Raw genomic sequence first — 22105 nt, 5'->3', positions numbered from 1 at the left:
ATAAAGTCTTACCAAAAGAAACGGTTTTATTCTCCTCAAGATTAAAACTGAGAGCTTTAGGACCAACTCTTCTCTGGAACAAGTACAAACTAAAGCTCCTAGCAGATCTAAACCTATTATTTAGCAGAAGTGTTTGCAATACGGTTGCTCTAACTTGAGTTAGGGCAAGTAAGCAAGGCCATCAATTTGAACTAAAACCTGACGGAAGACAAGCCTTGTGAGTAAACCCTTCCTATGCTGTCATTAAAAAAAAAAAAAAAGAAAAAGAAAAATAGTAACTTTGCTGTGCACCGCTGCCCGTCTTTGGAAACAGAAGAGTATGAACTTGCATTTTTGTCATACCTGAACACACATGAATTCTTGGGTATGCGAACCGGGAAAACAGCTCTGAACAACTGCACTCTTAAACTGATCCTACAACAGAGCAGTTTTCATAAAACCCAGTAGTAATTGTGCCATTTGAATACTGCGTACTTACATCTTTCAGGAGCCTGATCAATATGGTCTGGACAAAGTAGGGACAAGTTACTGAAATCCTGAAATGTGCCTGCTCCAGCAGCACAGGGGTAATGGTACATCTGGGTACATTTCTCTTCACAGCATTTGATAGTGGCTCCAAGGTGCTTACAATATGCACATCGCTGAAAAACAAGAATAACAAATTGTTCAAAAAACTATTTTTTTCTTGTAATTCTTCAGCCAGATCTGTTCCCCTGCCTCATTTAACAGGCAAACACCTCAGCCAGCAGAAGGGAGTGAATACTGAGGAGATGGAAACTGGTGCCCTGTCTTTCAGTGGCACTCCCAGATCTTCCCAACTCGTGTAACGAAATCCACTCTGATGACCAAGATTCTTCTTGTCACAGAAAAGTATTTTTCTTCTATATGTTATCTAATTTGAGCTATCCCTTCAGTAAAGAGGCTTGGAAACTTATTCTGAGTAATAAAGGCAGACCACACCACGCTGTCATTAGGTCATAACGATAAACCACATAGCTCTGTAAGTTGCAGTGTAAACCTGTAGACACCGTACTCAGAAATGCAAATGGAAATGAACTATCACATTCTACCGAAAATCTTACTGGCATTATACAATTCTCCCTGGGCTGGCAATGCATTGGATAACCGAGCACTTTCTTCTCATCTCTCCTTTCAAGGCTACTCAAATATCACCACCAAACTTCCAGAAGTCACACATAAACACGATTATTAGTGGAGACCATAGTCACATTTGTAAAGAAAGAATTTCTCAGAAAGAACTACCCAATAACCCTCCAGTTCTCTAGTCAAGAGGGAACAGATTCCATCAGCTGCTCGTAAAGTATCACCCACACCTTTCTGATTCAGTTAATCAGTCTTTTTTTCTTTCTTGGATTCATTACAGTCCCTGAAGCACTGTAACATGCTTTTGCAATTTTTCACCAAGGCAACAATACTTTTTAAGGCTGGAGCACAGCACTGTAAGATTTGGAGTAAACCTGAGAAAAAAACAGGTCAGTGGCTCACAGGAAGACATACATAACATACAGCAACAACTGAGCTCGATGGCTTGTTTTTCATAATAAAAATATAATACTAACACTGGCGTGTTTGATTATTAGCTCAAGTGTCAAGTAACATCCAAATTCTAACATATACTAAATCAAAGAAAAGTTACATACAGCATCTGCTGAATTCTTAGAATACAGACAATATTTATTACCATAATTCTTCTGTGTTTCAAAGCCTGTCATGAAATTAGGCATGAAATTAGGCATGAAATAGTGCTACTACAAGTCCACAGATATCAAAACCAGCTCATAGGAAAACACAAATCACAAAGCTGCCTTTGTTAACAGCTATATTGGCATTCTTAAAACCAGATTAAATTAATGCCTTCAGTGAACTATCTGCCTGCACCACAACTCGTGGACAAGGAAAAATAAAAAATACTGGTTTATGCTAAACACAACTGCACTGTAAGAACAAAATGCTTCAGCACGGAAATTCAAGTGGGTCACGACAGACAGCTACTGCCATGTTTCTGTGCTACAATCCTTCATCCAGGCTTCAGATATGCAAGACCTCTTACCTCTACCTCTTACTTCACATCTCTAACACCTACTAATAGTACAGAGATGTAATTCTGTTATTTTACTAGCCCAAACGCAGAGGAGAGGAGAGGGGGCAACATGAGAAAAGAATAACACGGAGTTCCTGAAGTAGGTGACGAAAGCAGCAATAGTAATTACGTTTAAGGACTGCTAACAAAGGCAAAGTCATGCAAAAACTCATTTTAGGAAACAATATAATCAGTAAACACTTGCTGAGGATGCTGTAAAAGATAAATCCTGAAATTAGATGTGAAATCACGAAAATATAGCCCAAAGCCTCCAACTTCATGAACGGCAGCTGCACATTTAAACAGCATTCAACCCACGGCACTATGTTGTATTTGACACTCCTACATGCTATTGGGATGGCCCAGGTTACAGCTACCGCCCGGCTCTTAGGGACAGGCCACACGTGCCAAAGATACTACTCGGTAAGATAGAGTAGGAACGGGAACTTGGGAGGAACCAAGGTCCAAAACGTGTCCCTCAAGATAGCGTTCAACAGAGACTTTGTTGGATCCCATAATTAACCCATAACGAGGAAAGAAAATTATGAAAAAAACCTGCAAGCACTCAAAGAATCCAACATTTATTAAAATCTGGGAATAATGGAATAACTAGCAATATAAATGGCATTTTTAAACATCACATCTGTTTTTCAAAACCGCCAATCAACAATGGTATGCAATAAATGTAAAATCAGAATGTACCTTTTCCCAAGTGGCATATGACTAAATGATGAAGTTATTAGAAATGAGCAAACTACAGGATTACTGCAAAGCCTTGAAAAATGTTGATGTTGATTTAAGGAACCACGTAAAGATGCTGGGAGAAAAATGGAAGCCCAAATTACATTTAATTGAACCCTTCAAACCCATCTGCTAAACTGCACTGGCAATGAAAAGCATTTGGCAGCTAAGTAAAACACACACTTTGAAAACAATGTGGTATATATCTTCTGAAGCAAATAAAAAGCACAGAATATCAACATTTACTGAATTTATAAGAGAGATAAAGCAGTCTGAAGAAACAAATGCCCAAAGGGATTTTTTTGGCAACAGCTGTTGATGAGAAGAGTTACTTTTCCAGCAGTGGAAGCCAACGCTTCTCTGAAATCAGGCCACATGCTATGACCCCAGAAGAACAAGTATGCAGCTATTACAATTAACTGACCTTCATGAAGAAAGTAAGGATATGCACAGTGAAGTATATCAATTTAAAAAAAAAGGTAAAAGCTCTACTAAATAAACTCAGTAACAAATACTACTTTACTATTCTATTGCTAAAATATGGCATCAGGACAGTAAGAGGTAGCAGCAAGGAATAAATCCCATTGCCAGTGAAATACAAGTGTCTTTACCACACTGTATGACAGTAACAGAGACAGTACGGAATCTTCAACTTCATTAGCATGAGCAGAAAATAAAGCGTTACGTGAAGGGGGTGGAAGCTGAATCCCAGTATTCAAAGGGTAGGTACAGGAAAACGGTAAGCTGTCAAAGCAAGCCAAACACTGTTTTGTTTATGGATCAAATAATTTTACAGTCCTGTTCTACAGGGAAAAAAACCCCACTTTACAAGGTGTCAGAAAGCTAGAGACAGTTCATTACTTATTCATAGTACATTCAGTAAAATAAACATCACTAAAACAGAGTCAGCAGACTATGTTCCTGCTCAGAAAGTCCTTCATTGGTTACCAACTGTTTTCTTCCGCAAGCTCCTAGTGCACTTGTCCATAGCAAGAAAGCTCTGATCTGTACTTCTGCTACTTTGTCATTTCCACCATTTAAAACTGTCTTCATCTCCTTCTTCACCTTTTTCACCTTTTTCTTTTACATCTGATTTTTTTCATATGGACAGAAAAGGATCTCATTTTTAAAAGCAAACAGCTACGCAGTCTTTCAAATTTTACTTTAAAATTCCCTTTTTTTTTTTCACCAATCCCATTGGATCAAATATGACATTGTTACACAAATACAGTGAAAGGGGAAGAACTAAGTGAATTAACAGAAAACGTAAGAAAACCTGATCAATACCTCCTCTGTTTTCTATTTGTATGGGAATACATCCTCCATGAAACAGAGCAGCAGAAACCACATAGAAAATTTCTGGGAAGACAAAAACTCGTACCACGATGCTGAAATCCTAACTGGACTAAAATCTACTGAACAAAAAAGGTTAGTTCTGCCTGTGGCTTGGAAGCTCAGCTGAATGTCTCAAATGCTGCTGGCTTTAATGGAAACAGATGGCCAAACTGTGAAATGGTGACAAGAGAAACAGCTTACTGTTTGCATCTTCTAACCTTCCTACATCATTTAAAAAAAAAAAAAAAAAAAAAAAGTTGACAAAAGACAGATTCCAACTTTACATCAACCTTCCTGCTGCTCCATAGTTTGAAGTACTCCAAAACTCAGCGCAGGTTCAAACGAAGATGCCTGTGGTTATGACTATGGAAGATTTTATACAGATAGTACTAAGAAAAAATCAGAGGTCCTGTTTTATCATGATTTTATTGCCCTTAGAATTACTTTATAGTGTTACTGTCTCAGCAACTGGACAAGTAACAACCCTTAGGAGGCAGACATTAAAGAAAAGCTAAAATACGGACTTCGAACAAATACTTAGTTGCAACCTGATTAGTGCAGTGAAGTTACATGTGAGTTAATGAAGTTAAATGTTAGTATTAGGTATTGTAAAATGGTTTTTTAAGCAAAATGACAAAAGGTTTTCACTGCTATGAACTTACTTAGCTTTAAAAAGCTCAGCTGACCAAACCTGTGACAACAATAAGGAATTTTAATTTTATGACAGTGTACCCAAAAATGCTCACAAGCCATCTGTCCTTAGTTACACAATTTAAGATATTACCTGTAAGAACAAATTTCAGACTGTTTAGCTGCTGGAAACTGCTATCGTACAAACCTGTAACTAAGGAGAACTGGACCTTAACATCCTGTCATTAACGAGACCGCAAAGAAATTTTAATATAAACAGTGATTAATGAAGTATGTTCCCTGGTAGTTCTGATAATCTTCATTGATTACCCCATCATCAAGAAAAAGCTTTCTATTGCTTACAGACACTAATGACCATTAGCACCTCTAATGTCAAATACACTGTTTTAAGTACCATAAAGCATTTAAGAGTACAATGCAGTAAGATGGCAACATAAAAATAACTGAACTTTCCATTGAACTATTGATTAGAAAAGGTAATAAATACCACATATTTCCAGAAGTACTGGAAATTACCTCCTAATTTTTAAAGTTTTGTATTAATCGTGTCACAGATTTGCAAATTACTTAAATTTGTAACAGGGATTTCAATCAGAGATCAGTTATTTTTATCAGATATTTTATCAGATTATTTATCAGATTTTTTTTTAATGGTATTTAAAAGACAGGTAGACATAGTGCTTAGAGATAATAGGTTAGTGATGGTTTTTGTCAGTGTTAGATTGACAGTTGGACTAGATGATCTGAAAGGTCCCTTCCAACCTGGGCAATTCTATGATTCTATTTTTGTTCCTCAATCCTTAACACATACTAAAATTGAGAAATTAAACTTCATATTTCTCTCTTAAAACTGTAATTTAAAACTAAAATATTCTCAACAGAGGTAGCACGTATTAAAACTTTACTACTGTGTCCACTTCATGTTCTGAGTACTCTGAAGTTAAGTTTAAAAATAAATAAATCCTCCCAACTGTAGAAACAAACTACCAAGATTCGCTTCTAAAACTATGAAAAACCCTGGACAACCGGAGATGCAATTTGGCCAAGCTCAACAAATGACTGAGAAAGACTGTCTCCCAATGCAGAACTCTTGACTAGATACTCCATCTGTCCCTAATATGCTCAGTTATCTGTACAGGAATAAAGAAAAAAGGTAAGAACATACAAATGACGATGACTAACACCACTATCGGTGACTCAACACATGTAATGAAGGTAGAAAGCAGAAGTCCCTTTAAGTGTGGCGATTTCAGGCTCTCTCCAATTCACTACTTCGTTTTTCCTTCCCACCAGTTGCCTCCTTCTTCACCTTTATAAAAAAATACATTAAATAAATGATGTCGATACCAAGGCATCTAAAAGTGGTACAATGAAGCATTCATCTTTTGCAGGGGTGTTTTTTTTTAGTAGTTGTGATAGGTTAATAACATGTAAGAAGCAAGTTTACTAAGGGAGATATATTTTTTGATATCTGAAGTAGGTAAAGGAAAACAAACAATCCTTGTGGCACACAAATTCTTCCTCATGTAATGTGAAATGTTCCCAAACCCTGTCTATTCAAGAACCTCCCCAGAATGGTTCATGTGCCTTGAGGTCATATTCTACCCATCATTATCTAAGCCAGTGGAATAACTGCATCCATGTGATTTCTTCCACAGACCCTGCCTTTGCTGCTTTTTTCACACTTCCATGAAGGAAAGCATTTTTTTATTCACCTCATCGCTTTCTACCAGATTTAGGATAATGTAAATGTTCTGAGTGAGCCTAAGCTTCCCCACAGCTAACAACCAACTACTCCCTTAGTTCTCATCTAATATCCACCGTGACAGAAGGGCACACACGAGCCTGTTGTTTAGTTCAATTGTCAACAATGAGAAGGTCAATAATGTTTAATGTAATTTAAATTGAGATTATTAGGCTTCAACATCAGCGACTTCAGGACAAACAAGGCAAGAACAGAAATCATCAGCTTTGGTTTAAGACTGCTTTTTGGCAGGCTCAGAAAACAGACTATTGTGCCAGTTCCATTTGATTCATGCTCGGAAGGTCTTAAGAAGTATGTGTAGACATTTCTTTTTGTTGGCAGAGCACAAGCTGAGCCACAAATTGTTGGAGGCTTGAAAAAAAAATAATTGGAGGAAATATTGCTACATGCTTGTTGTTTGATGATCTTCTCTAGGCATCTGTTACTGGTCATCACAGGAAGATACTGGGATGAAGTCAACTTTCTGTCTAATCCAGCACAGCTCCTATGTTCCTAAATCACATGTAAGGATTCTGAAGTGGCTTATACATTCTATAGGTTTTGTCTATGCTACAGATCCTCCGTAGCTACAGCCAGGCTGGCATAATTACATTTGCCAAGACATTTAATAGAAACTCAGTGAAAGGAGAATTTGCTGCTGATCCAGTCACATTGTGTTTCCAAATGACACAAGGCTTGAGATGAGGACATCTAAATTTCAGGCTCTAAATTTAGTGTCTATATATGAGCCAAGTGTTTAAGCTCCCATTACACTTAATAGACACTTAGTCACTTTATGGAATTTACTTCATCGCAATTCAGTTGACCAAACAGTGGGTGTCCATTTTTCGGGCTCCACTGACAACACCGGCCAGACTCCCATTGCCTATGACTGGGATTTAAATGCAGCTCACAGGTAAACACATCCACAGGGAGGTCTAAATTTAGATGACAGTCTTGAGCTGAAGCCAGCCTAAAACCTGTGGACAAAAGTTGTCTATCGGTAACACAGCGAAGTCCACACAAACAGCTTTGTCAGCGTGGCAGTATCAATGGAGGGATGGGAACGGGTACCGCTTACAAAGACTTCCATATGAATTCTGTACTATCCATGTAAGTTTTCTGAATGACAAGAAGTGTGGCTAAAGCTTCACATGACACATGCCTAAATTCTCTTAAATACTTTGGGAACACTTAGTCAAAACTTTCCATCCATTTCTGAGAATAGACAAGTCAGTAAGAAGAACATCTTGCTCATCATAAAAACAACCTCACTCACAGGACTTGCAACTTGGCAGGAATTGTAGTGCGGGGGATGCAACTTCTGCCCTTACCCTGCAGATCTATCCAGATGTGACCAAGCTTGAGAAAACTATTTTTTTTAATTAACGTAAAACACTTCCAAAAGTTTGTCAGTGAAAAAAAAAAATCACAGAAAAATCTACTCTCATTGATCATGCCTGACCTTCTCCAATTTCTAGCACTGAACAGACTACGTGTACCTTCTGCAAAGATTGCTTCAGTCTGACAAGGATTAGGCGGAGGAAGTCTGTAATAAATACTCTAAGCCTAAGCACAATAAGCCACTGGAATGGAAAGCAGACATCCCTAGGACTGTTGATACTACTGTCACTTAAATCGTCTGGGGAATGAGAGCATTCAGTAGACAGGCAGATGGACAAATATGGGTCAAAGAGACAAAAGGGACTATTTACACCATGGGAAGGAGTCTGATGAGACTGGGAGGAGAAACCATGGACTGAGATGGAAGATGAGGAGGGGCAGGGATGACAGTTCAAGGGACAATTAACTAAAACTGGGCACTAAAATTGGGTAAAGAGCTGAGGGAACTGATGGCACTAAGACACAGGAAATAGTGAAAGGACAGATCTCAAAAGGAACCCAGGGAAATGGGAACAGAAAGGTTAAGGAGATGCAGGAAGAACAAGGAAGAGTGGAAGTGGCTAAAAAATCAACTTGAAAAAAAAAGTCAAAAGTCTGAAGCAACTGAAATTGGATGAAGGCTAGAAGGACTCCTCTGACTCCTAGTGCTGTATGGCTATCACTTAGCCAGCTCAAATAGAAGAGTCTGTATGTAGCCACAAAGGTCTTAAATCTGCTGTTTGGGAAGTCTGCCTTTTCCTTTTTTCCCCCCTGACACAAAGAAATGATAGTCAGAAAATTTCAAGGCAACACAACACAGAGACACAGGTAAAGGAATGAACAGACACAGGTATGGACAGCTATAACTATGTATGTACATTAACACCCAAAAAGGACTGCAGACCAAACATGGATTTAGTGCATAAAATAGACCACTTAAAAGGAGCCTCTGCATTAAAGAAATCTGTAACTTCTAGGACTGTGCTTAATTTGTAGAAGGGAAAAAGTACGCACTGAAAAAAGTTGTGGATTGCTCGTGGGATAAAATACCACATAGTTACAGCAACTGAATGATGACCTGCAAAACAGTTCCAGTTTCACTTCTTTCACAGAGCTCCTTTATCATATTGGGCAGGGCACTAAGTAAAATTTTTCTCAAGGTTTTTTTAGTCCTTAACCTTACTGTTAAAAGCTTGGGGGTTTTTTTCCCCATAAAATAGTCTTGATTTCTACATAGATTCTGCACTCATAACTCCAACAGAGCGAAGAAAGAACTGCAGTATCAGTGCCACTTTTTAAGTAAGTCTGAGTATTTTTGAAACTCTTTTCAATTTGCCAACCAAATCAGTAGATATTTATAAGTAAAAAAAAAATAAATAAATGGAATTTCTCTTGGGGAAAATGAAGCCTAAGATGCATAGAAAGGCCACATAAATCTGCTACTTGGAAAAATTTACAGAAAAGTTATTCACGTTTATTATAGTAGAAACATGATAGAAAACCTCATACGGAAATGAGTAATTCTTTCCTTTCAGCAGTATTTGAATAGTTTACATACCTACACATTGAACAACAATGAAAAAATATAATATTGACTAGGTTTTTACTAAGACAGCAACATCCAGCCTATGGACTGAACTAGGCACTAGCTGTTCTGCATGTGATCATACAATTAAAGACTGCATAATCAGGCATATGCACAAAGGACATTAATTGTGTGCAAAGGATATTAATTGTGCACAGACAACCTGTCTTCTGGCATGTCCTAACTTTGTGTGTTTGATTTCGTAGTCTTAATAATGCATTCTTTTAACAAAGATTTTTGTAGATATATTAACTCGGTTTAACAGAAAGTTAATGTCAGCAAAACTCACTATATATACTCAATGATACGCCTAATTTACAAGGTAATAGTAGGGATGGGGTGACAAGGAACTCTGGATTATGTACAGACATGAAAAAAATACAAGAATTTCCTGCCTTTAATACCTTCCTCATTAGTGAGCACCTCCTTAGTATTCCTTCCCCACTGACTGCAATCAGTCCCTTATTGTTCATAATTCCTATTTCCTTGGCTGTTCCTAAATTGCGCTCTCCAAATGGCACAGAGTCATCGTAAACAAAATCCTACATCTTCAGTTCACTAATTTTTGTAAATTGAGCTCAAATAAAGCAATTAGATGGCATACTTTGAAACTACCAGCTTGAAACATTAATATAATTTTTTTTCTAATAAAAGCTTCACATGTTTTATCTGGCTGGGGCTTTTAGTGTGGGTTTGTTGTTGTTTTTTTTTCCAATTTGACTAAATTAATCACTTACAGATATTTCTCCCATTCCTCCTCCCAAAACATGGTATCCCCAAACACTACATAATCCTTCTTTTTATTCACTAAGCTCCTGAAAGAAACGAGTAAGCCCTTGTCTTTCCATCCTATCCCATCATTGACGTTCCTTGGCCAAGCATCGTGAAGCGCAACATCTTGACCCAGAATTTAAAATCATGAAATTACTGGTCAAACATTTAGCAGGTAATTCAGCTGTTGTTCTGGGGTTCGAGGAGGGGAGGATAAGAAGGGGCTGCTCATTCTGCTTTGCAGCACGCTGCCTCAGTAGCTTGCGAAGAAAAAAGCTGCCAAATTTTGTAATGAATTCCACAGAACATTAAGTCTGATGCTTAGCAGAAGCCATAACTGTTAAGTAAATGATATCCTCTTGATGAATACCCTTATTTGAAAACAACATTGATTCTTCTAACCCTTTAGCAGTGTCCCAAAACAGATGTGCACAACTGCAAATTCTGTTTGCTTTCAGGTTTACGAAGTGTGATGACATTTTTACAATCATGCATGAGCCCTTTTACCCAGGAGTAAAATAAAACACAATAATTCTTCACCATCTGTTTGTTAATTTTGCATTCATTTAACTTTGCATTTTAAACTAATAATCATTTTCTTATAATATAGTTTGTTCCATTGGTAGAAATTACAGCTGTTCAATTAAAAAGAGAATGGTTTATAACAGTGTACAGTTTTTCTCTAAATACTTCCATTGCTCTTAATTATAGAGATATTAGTGCCACCGAATGGAAAAAACTGCCAGGAAATAGTGTTATGCTTTATATGTCACAGATTCCCTTAGTAAATGTACATATTTACTTTTGTTCCAGCACCAATTCCCACCTGGTCTCTTTTACATTGAAATTCCTTTTCTCCACGACAAGATTCCGTGTGGTTAATGTTGCTGTCTATGTATAACAGGCTTCTCACACTCTTGAAGGAGTAAAGCACAAACAATTAGATGAAGCTTCTGTTTCCTATGTAGCATATAGTCAAATGAAGCACAGTCCTATTTCTTCATAATGCTTTTCCTTAATCTCTAATGACAGGCCAAGGAGTTTTTGATATTTTAATTCTTATCTGGTTACAGCTAAACTAGCACTGGGATAATGTCCTAAAAGCTTTTTCTCACCATGTTTACAGTAAAATGGGAAAATCCCATTCCTTTATCACAAGTAAAAGCGCATTGAAATAACATGAATAATACATCAGAACTAGTGAAGAGGAAATAATCTGGATCAACAAAAGACATGGGCCTGGAGAAAGAGCAGGAGCCAGCCTGAGATTCTGAGAGTCATATTTTGGATTCTGCGTTACGCCCTGGACCGAACATTTTCCCTCTGCTCCACACAGACCAGGCTGCAAGTCCCTGATGAGGTCACAAGTCCTAAACACAGACTGCCCACACACTAACACAGTGGAACACCTACTTCACTGTGGTTCCTATGCTAAATAGTCATAATCAGCTCCAAATAAACTCTTCAAGAGTGAGTTTTAATAAACTCTTCAATTCATGTGAGCAGTCCAGTGGTATTAGAGAGACCGTTCAGATGGTTAAAATAATCAAGAGACAATCACTGTTTTCTAAAACCAATTTTATCTGATAGCATGGAAATCTTAGCATCAGACGATCATCCTAATGCTGTGGTGGTGTTAAGATAGCAATGCTGTCATAGTACTAGGATGAATACTTTACTAAAAACACCCATAAGGCAAGAGGTTTCCACAAAATGGATTCATTTCAATTAAAGGAGTTCAGCAAAGGCCGAAAACCTCCCAACTGGTGCATAAGACTGTAACAGTGCACTCCCCTACAGAAATGAACTTCCAGAAGTACCAAACACAACAGGCTCACATAAAATTAAGAGTGGAAGTACAACCATACGTTATTGTGATGCTCAGCTTCTAGTTTTACCAGCATCTTGAGTATTCTGACCTTTTAGTTTCTCAGACGAGTGAGCATTGCTGCCAGGTCCGACCTTTTCTGAGGGATTTGTCCATCACAATATTTTACGTCTGACAGAAAGCAAACATCCTGGAGGTGCCCAAGGCACATTCTGATGTGACGGATGCGTAATGGTAACAGTCTTCCCAAGAAACCTCCATCTATTTCAAGTTACTCTCATTAAAAAACCTCACCAGGTGTGACACTTGGAAAACCTGAAACTCTCACCTATTCAATGCATCAAATCCATTTACATTTCAGGAAATGAGCATTTCCTCACAAAGCCCAAAGAAGTATGACCGCAACTGAACCATCTTCCTGTATTATTTCTCTAAAAAAAACTCTGTTAGATTTTGATACACATCTCCCTGGAAATACCATACAGGTAACACCTAATATTGCCATAACAACCTGTAGTAATTGAAAGGGGAAAAAAAACAAAAACCCAATGGCATTTGCTTGGATATTTGACAGCAGTTTATTTAGATCCAGACCCACTATTTACTCTGCAGAATCTGCCATTCTTCACAGTTCTTTGTGAGGCAATTTCATACAGAATCAGAATGGGGAATTTTTTTTAAACGGATGGAAATATTACTTTATGAATTAAAAATTGGAAATGAGAAGGCTAGATGTGGAAATACTTGCAGTATTATATAGATTGCAGATTGAATACATGTATTCTCAATGTCTCTGAAGTGAGATCATGGCACAGCAATATATATTTTGGGTGTATAAAGTTGTTTTACCAATTTCAGGTGCTCCAGGAAGCAAATATTTATTTATTTATTTATTTAATAACAGCTACTTTCCCCCCTCAATCTACTGAAGAGGAACATCACATCTTTGAAGGAATACATTAATACCATGGAATTAAAAACACACCAGTAAAAAAGTTTATGGGAAGTGCTGATTTGAAAACATGCCACTTCATCTGTTCTCAATTAATATTATTAAATAGGATTCCTCTTATTAGTATTAGTCATGACTATGATTCATGGAACACCCACAAGTTCATTATTGGCAGCAGACCTACCATTGCCTGCCCACTTTTTATTCCAAGGTCAGATCTGCAGAATGGGGAGGACAATTATATAAATGAAAATAAACAATATTAAAGTCTTTCACATAAAGAGATGACCATCAGTAGTAGCCTTCATCATTAAAAATAATAACTTTAATGCAAGTAGCGTCTGTACTTATCAGCGAGTGTAGTGCACTTGCACATGAAGGGCAGTTGGTCCACATTTGTGAAGGTTCGTAAGATGTTTCTCTCATGCGTGATTTGTTCCATGTTATTAAAAAAAACACTCAAGGACACCTGCATTAATGGGACAGCTTCATACTGATGCCTGCAATATTTATGCTCAATCTGCAACCCTGGGACAGAACTTACACTAATGGAAGTCAATAACAAAATCTTTAGGGAATTCAAAACTATTTTTTGCTAATGGTTTGATTTTGCAAGCTGCTGAGTACACCAAGCTCAGAAGCAGTTTTTAGGCTACTGCTTAAAAGCAAACTGATGCCAATAGATTAATTTGAGTACTCCTGAGTTTTAAATTAAAATATGTGTGTATGAATTTTTAAAGGATGAGTGAAAACTCCAAATGAAACCCCATAATAATTTATATTAGGAAAAATATTACTCACTCTCTTGCTTTGAATAATCAAACCCACTTTATAACTCTAATTTCATTAAAGAGACTGAACTTTAAAGTTCTCGTTCAAAAAAAAAGCATGACCCACATCCCTGAAAAAACTAAAAGACATGCTTAAATAAAATACTATTTAAAAGGGAAACTGCTATGAAACCAAGATTAGAGTCAACTGCTAACGCTAACCAAACAATGCTACAGCTCAGCAAATACACCCACAGCTTGTCCCATAGGGGTACTTTTTCCTTTTATTCCTGCGCTATCTATTAAAGAGCCAGTTTCAGAAGGCAAGGGAGATGCCTTTTTATGTCCATAACGCTCACAGCATAAAAAGGACCTATCCTTGACTAAAACTAACCGATATTAACTACAAAATATTGATTAGTCTTTTTTCATAAATGTAACCATCACACAAAGGCAAAATTACACCCTTAAGCACTAACATTAAAAAAACCAACAAATCGATCCACATTAGCTATAGAAAAGGCTGAATATAAAATATTTAAATAAGAAGCAATTACAAGTGAGGTGGTAGCAAGGTAGAAATATGAGGGTTGCATTCAAATACCTCCAAAAGTGAGCAGACAGGCAGTGCTGCTACATGTCCTTGTGTCTAGGGGCTTACTGTTGGCATGCTCACTAAGAGATGGGGACATTTTCCTGCCTTTTTAAAATATAGAGAGAGCTCCAGTCTTCTTATCTGCTGAAAATATTAATGGGGTAATAATTTAAATAAATTTGTAAGTATTTTCATATATTTTAAAAATAACATTTTGTTATTTCCTTGTCCCACATTTAAAATTTGTGGGCATTATGTTGTTATTTTCTTTCTTTCACAGACCTTGAAGGCCTATGCTACTGCTTTCCACCGAGTGTGGAAAGACAGGAGGAAGGGAGAGCCCAAGTATCCATGTTCTCATGTTCTACAACAAAGCACCAAAATGGCTCAGTCCCACCAGCAAACTGAAGCACCAGCTGAGGAAGAAGGTACAATCTTGATTTAAGTGACAGTGCCATTTTCCTTTAGTGGGCTTTCTTTGCTCTTCAGAGATCAGGTTCTCCCTGTTTTTAACACGTAAGCCCCCAAAATAACTTGGTATAAATAGATTATAAACTCTTGAAATCAAATGCCCAGCAACAGAGTGCTACCTCAATGTGAACTACCATGTCACTGCCTTAATGCTTAGGGTAACATTTAAGAAAGACAGCCGGGGCTGGGGGGGGGGGAGAGAAAAAAATATAGAGAATTTCTTTGGGCTTATTATGAAAAAAGTGTTTTCTACTCAAGTCATGCAAAAAAGGGAAGAAAAGGTCTTTGTGAAACACACTTCACCAGTTTGGAACACACACTAAACAATTTCACTTCAGAGCTTTCAGTAAATTATTTCAGTGAATGTTACTGAATAAAGGAAACCTGCACTGGAAATTCCTTCAGGAACATAAGCCCTTTCATGTTTCTCAGCTAGGCTTTTCGGCTTTCATTTCTGGGCTATTGCTGCTTCTCTCTCAGCCTCTCTCTGTGCCCCTGGTCCGTTTTCTCTGCTTCCTACACCTCACAGACTGCCCTTACCATCTGCAATGCCTGTCGTCTAGTCAGCATCAAAACCCTCTCAGAAACGTCTCTGTAGCAACAATCTCTCTCCCCTGATTCCAGTAACCAAACACATTTGACATCCGGAGTTCAAGCAAGGTGCACCTTTCAAAGCATTCATCTCGGGGGAAAAAAAAACAAAAAAAAAAAAACCAACCCCCCAGACTGCAAACTCTAAGGCTGACTCTGCTTTCCGGCTCCAGTGCCAAGGGAGCGCTGGCAGGCGAGCTCCCACGGAACAGCCTCCTGGCACCACTGCAGCGGGAGGGAAAAGGGAATAGGTGAGGCTGAAAAATCAAACACTTCCTTCCCTCTGGATGAAGCCATATCAACCATCTTAAGGGAAGACGTCTCTTGCTGCCTGAAGTCCTCATTTGCTACTGCGTTCCAGAAATGCATTTCTTACGGGTAAGTACATTTCTGTAGATTCACCTGCCGGAAATGACATTGTGCTTCTGTTCAGGTCTGCAAAATTGCAGGGGGAATCGGGCAATGAAGTCACAGAAGTTATATCCATACACTGGAAAAAACCTGACCCTTTATGAAAAGTCCTCTCTTCCTCCAAATACTTAAAGTTTATTACTTAAACCTAAAATGTATATATTAGAATACGTGCACTAGTCATCGTCCCTTTGCAACAGCTGGCAGGGGTTAAGCTCTAGCACTTAGTTCTTAGGGAACAAAGAAGGAACGAGACAGAGTTTCACTCTAATCGGGGAGTTATAATGTACACTGACAGTGCTACTTGCTATGGAGATAAATTCACAGTATTTTTTTTTTTTTCATACACTTGGAAACAAAAAGGTAGGGATACAAACAGCTGTTATTTCACAGAAGGCTCAAGACAAAGCAAATCAAAAGAAAGATCTAAAGAAAAAAAGAAACTAGTTTAAAAAAGTACATCTTTTCTTCTGCTTCATCTGAGAAGCCAAATGCTCCTCCAAACTGTGGTTCATAAATTAATGCCTGCCTTCCTCTTGTAAACACAATCAACACGTTGAAGACAATATAAAAATTAACTAGAGCTAAACTGGTCTCACACTATCATATTCTTTTTCTCATCAACAGGTGAGAATCATGATGGTAACAGGTCATGAAGCAAAGAACTACTACAAAGACTAAAAAGCCACGTTGAAGTATTTGTACTTGTTAAGAATCAAACTCCCAAAGTAAGTACCCAGAAAAAATTCTAAGTCAAACACTTTGCCAATATTTGGTACGTTGACACTCCACTGTATCAATGTCCACATAAACCAGAGACTATGTTTTACATTTCTCAAGAAAGGAACATTTTCTGTTCCTTGAGATGCTAATTAAAAAAAAAAAAAAAGTGCTAAATTTGGGATGTGTTGTATAGCCTTGAAATAAATATTTCTACACATTTATAGTAGACTTTTCCACTCATAAAAATTCCATAAAATTCATAAAAATTCCAAAGACTTTAACATGCTGAAGCACAGTACTAGCTTTAACTAGAATGTTAACAATAAATATGTTAAATAATAGGAAAATAAGTGAAAAAGTATGTATTTCTTTGATTTTAAAATTTGGATAGGCACAGATAGCCTAATAATTATCAGGTTATCTTAGAACCAAGTTTTTAATTACATAGTTTCAGTTTAATACTGTATCTTTTCAACTCAACTCCAAGCTGGGTGGCTTGACAAGTTACTCAATGATAATAGCATATTTTACATCAGATAGTACAAATCTGAAATATTAATCCATCTAACAACTGGTGGGGAAAGAAAAAGCAGATCAGGTATTCATTCAACAAACCTCAATTAGACTATCATAATCAACGCAAACCGATGCACAGAGTAACATACACAGACTTACTCGAGTATCAAAGTATTCATGAGCGAGCAACAATCACATCAGAAACACTAGGAAAATAAATGTTTATGAAGACAGATCACTGCATTTCACAGCAACCCTTTCATACTCTTAAATACGTCACCGAAGATCCACATCCAAATGTGGAGTTAATAAGATCCCAAGGTATCCATACTTTATGTGCCAAAATAATTACAAACATATTAGAAGCAGAGAAGCGTAGAGTTTGAGTCACACATACTCAGATTTAACCATTACTTAATTTTCTTAAATATCAGCAGGGATATAGAAAAACGTATTTTATTTTGTCCTAGAAAATGTGGCCATGAGACAATTGGGGAAACTGAAAACTGTCTTTTGAAAGCCGAGTCCTAAACTCCGTAGTGTTAAAGGTGCTGTGTTTTGATAGAGAACAAAATTCTTTATCTGTAGGAATTGTAATTTAGTTTTTTGTGTTCTGTGTTTCACTGCAGAAGGAAAAAAACATCATGCACAAAAACCCATTGGATAATTTGGAAAAAGAACAGAAACAAAAGCAAAACCAACTAAACAAAAGCACAAAAATTTTGCAGAAGTGACTGCAGGGTTAAAAGCAACTACTAGCAAAAAGCTAGGCTTTGGGTGGTTTTTTCATAAAGTGTATTACATTAGACTTTATTTTCTTTGGTTCCTAGAGTCAGATTCTAGGTGAGAAGAAAACAGGAAAGGGTGAATTTTTCAATATTGCTAGTAATTTCAAATGTCAAGCTTCTTCTTTCTTCTTATCTGCTTGTTCTCACTTCTCCCCTCTGCCTGGTTCCTCTATTTTGATGTTGCTTTTCAAAGTAGCTGCTACAGGACAGTGACTTCAAATGAACAAAAGTATATCATAGTAAAGCTTATTTTGGTTCAAGTGAAAGAACACTTCCATCATTGTTCATGTGACAATATTAATGAGAATTAAGTTGTGAATCTTACTAAGTAGGCAAATATCTGTTCTTAAATTGCTGGACCTGCAAAAAACTGAACACACATACAGGTCCCAAGGCAGCTCTTGAACCTGAACAGATTTACCTAAGCTGACATCATTTATGGTGTACAAAGGTGTTCCAGAAGAATTACCCGTAGCAAATCAAAAGCAACGATGATAATTTGAAAATATCACTGCTGCTTTGCAGAACTTGGGAAGTTCAGTTGTACAATAAATGACAGTTTTTCTAATGTCATTAACAAGCTGTAAGAACAGTTTGATACACGTTCTCCAAGACACAAATGATCTGGCTTTAGGTAACCAAAAGCCAAACTGTTCTGGACCAGAGTAATTCATAGAAGATAATTTACAGTGTTAAAATGTTACCAAAGCTGTACTCTTAGTCACTATGTCTTTCCTTGAAGTACAAAGCTTATCGGCAGCAACAGGGAAACGGCTATAAATTTCAAAATAACAAAAAGGAAAGTCATGGAAAACTGAAATACCTCATGGCCCCCACTGCTGAACTGCTACAGTTTTTCTAAAACATACTAGGACTGAATCAAATTACTAAATTGACCAACAGCATCTGGAAGTGTCTTCTTCATGAGACATATGTCACTAGTCCTCATCTCTCTCTAGCACTTTCTGTACTAGAGTTCTCTAAGAGAGAGCAACCTTTAAAAAAAGTAAAATGTTATGTTGGAAGAGTATTTCCTGCAGTACTTCCTTCCTCAGTTGCAAGACAAAAGCAACTACAGGAGAAAAAAATAAAAAGCCTCGGTAAGATAAAATCAGCAGCCAGTCCAACAGAGCAGCCAGGTAAGTCATTCCCAAGCTGCAGTGGAGGGAGATGAAGAGAAGCCAAGTTCCTTGTGCATGAAACACTACCATAAAAACTCGAGAGTTGGGAGAGGAACTTCTGAATAGCAGAGCTGCTCTTTCAGTATCATGTTACAAAGCTTCTCCGAGAAAAATGAGCAAATACAGAGGACTCTGCCTAGAACTGGTATAAATGGTTATAGATGATGTTCTTTATGTGTTTTCCCCGGCTTTAAGAATTACTAGCTCTTCCAATAATGAAAAAGGAAGAGGAGAGCTTTTAGAGCATCAGGGAACTGCAAATCCTGCACTTTACTACAAAAAAAAAAAAAAAAAAAAAAAAAAAAGGAAAGGCACTACTATATGCTCTGTTCTCCTCTGTTCAGCTGGTTGAGACATATATGAAGCCTTGCCTTCAGGATTCTGTCATCTAAACCATTTTTCACACACATATTTTATGCCAACATAAAATAAAAATAGCTGAAGAAATGCCATGGCTCAATGGACACAATCATCCACAGTGTATGAAGTTAACAGTATATAAAGATGTTGATGCTTATCTTTACATACAAGGAACAACAAAAGGAAGTATTGATTTAGCCAAATCAGTTTTCAACTTAAAGCAGCACGAGTAAACATACACACATACCACTAAAAACATGGATAAGTCTCAACAAGATGAGAAGCACACTAAGGCTAAGGTGTGAACATACATTTAGAATATGGACAAACACTTTTTTAAAAAGCATAAATATTTAAATGGTTCCAAACTTTCCCCTGAAATTATTTCTTTATGGTTTTGCTTGGCAATCATTGTGCTAAACTCGAATCTTGAGCGAGGAATTAAAAACAGTCGACGGAAAGGGCTTTAAGAAACAATTTGAGTGAGGTATTTAATATGCAAGCCTTGTAACATTGCCCCAACTTGGAAGCATCTACAAACAGCGCAATCTCTTGCCTCTGGTGACAGAATTCAAGGGAAGCCGCCTTAAAAAAAAATTTCAAGACTGCGTTACCATGTGAAAAGGGCTTACAGGAGAGAGGAGTGTCAAAACAGCAGATCGTTTTGAGTCTGGAACAAGGCAAGATACTATTGATTAACTTGCCTCTATGCAAAGCAACAACTCCTACAGTTCTCAGCAATGATAGCACGCCAAACACAGCCTGCAGAAACTCAGCAGAACAGAAAACAGCTGCCTTGCACAGAGAGAAGATACTGCCCTGATTAACTAAAAAAAATGGATGGGTGGGAGAAGAAGACAGCAATTTTTCAGCTCTCTGGCTGCAAGAGTCTTGGTCTGCAAGAAACACTTGACAATTACTGGAAAAAATTAAAACTGTGAAGTAGATGAATACGCACAGAGCTGTACAGAATTTCAAAGCAAACAGAAATCTACATTTTATAAAACAGAGTAGTGTAATATTTTGGAATGACAGCTGTGAACACTTCATTAGTATCACGTTTCCCGAATTCAGTCTTTAAGGAGATAGGAACCTCCTTCTTGGTTTCCACCAACACTGTTTTCTTTGACTTTAGTGTCCTTCACAAATTCTCCCAGACTTGTAAACTGCTTACTACGTCTTGTCAGAAGAGAAAGCTGGCTGGGAAAGTTACCATTGCCATTCCTTTCTTGCACACAGCTTGTTCAGAAGTGGTTCAAACACATTATCTACCAAATCTTCCTTAAATTCACGTCTTTCTACTTGCATACTGGGGAGAAAAAGCAGCCCACCTTATCGGGACTCTGTGGCATAAAGAAGAGCTATGGCTAGACAACGTAAGGCAGACAAGTAGTAAATATTATTATTTCCTTAGCTGACTGCAGAGAAACAGCTACCTACTCAATATATGTAAAATAAACAAGGAAATAATAAAGTAGTATTTAAAAATACGTGAAAATATTTCAGAAACCAGTCGTCTTAAAAGCTGAGCAGATGCAAACCCTAAAGGCCTCCATTTTAAATGGTAACGTCAGTAAGTTCAGCCTTCCAAATATCAAAAAGCAGCACAGTTAAGAAAGCATAAGACTACAGCCAGAAATACAAGAAAAAGCAGAAAACTCTGCCTGACCACATTTTTTTTTTCATCAACAACTCTGATTTCTGTTCAATCATTTTCAATCGCTTAGTTCATTTCACTAAATCTCCATTTCATACTGTCTTTGCATCTTACATAAATATCTGCAGAAACACCTTACTGATAAAAGTCTATCCTTCATAAAGCTGACGATATGACAGCTTCTTTACTATGGTAACTTGGATGTACTGAGTAGAGCACTCAGGAGTTATAAGCAATTTAGTCAGGCTTTGGATCAAGCAAATTACTGGAAGTTTTCTCTCTCCTGCCTATACTCTGAGTTCTTTTCTTTCAAAGGTTCAAACAGAATTACTCCGAAGTCCCATGAAAACCTATAAACGTAGTGGGGGAAGGAACTGCCATGTCTGGGTGTTCAGGGTCTTTTAACTTACATATTGTACAAGTTTCAGAGATAAGTATATGAATTTTAAGAGTCCTTCAGAAACGCTCTGCCACTATGCTCATCACCTGGATCACCAGTTCCTCCTTATGACTTTTTAAACTTTGAAAGTGGTTCTGAGAAAATCCACGATTCTCACTTGCTGAGATAAGTGAAGCAAGACGAGCAATGAGTTACCTATGCCACCCTTAAGGGTTAGAGCCCACCTTCTACCACAAACCTAACTGTATATTCCAGCTTTTCTCAGTTGTTATAAAACAACATGATGCACAAGATTTCAAACACCTCACACATACAGCCGTATGTACGTACACTCATTAATATCAAAGAGAGGCAAACCCAAGACTTCCAAAGAAAGTCAGAGAACCCACCTATGTCTAGACACAGAGACGTGTAACAAAGGTCAGCTGTCTCACTAAACAAACTGCCAGGGCCTTCAAAATGAGTGAACCAAAAGAAAGAAGACACGCTACGCAGGGTATTTTGTGAAACATGCACCGATACTGAAATCTCTATAGTACTGTATTTCAAAC

The 22105-nt window shown here is 37.5% G+C and overlaps 1 protein-coding gene across 3 annotated transcripts in view; it reads right to left on the bottom strand.

Annotated features, from left to right (window-relative positions):
* The window catches only part of KMT2C (lysine methyltransferase 2C), a 201157-nt gene that overhangs the window by 92013 nt on the left and 87039 nt on the right, over positions 1-22105 (bottom strand). For all 3 annotated transcript variants that reach the window (XM_074157740.1, XM_074157741.1, XM_074157742.1), the window contains exon 7: positions 479-641. In XM_074157740.1, the coding sequence (XP_074013841.1) occupies positions 479-641 (163 nt within the window). The remainder of the gene's footprint in view (positions 1-478; positions 642-22105) is intronic.

Source organism: Numenius arquata, chromosome 12, assembly GCF_964106895.1.
Source record: "Numenius arquata chromosome 12, bNumArq3.hap1.1, whole genome shotgun sequence".
Lineage (NCBI taxonomy): Eukaryota > Metazoa > Chordata > Aves > Charadriiformes > Scolopacidae > Numenius > Numenius arquata.
This window is presented reverse-complemented; position numbering and strand designations above follow the sequence as displayed.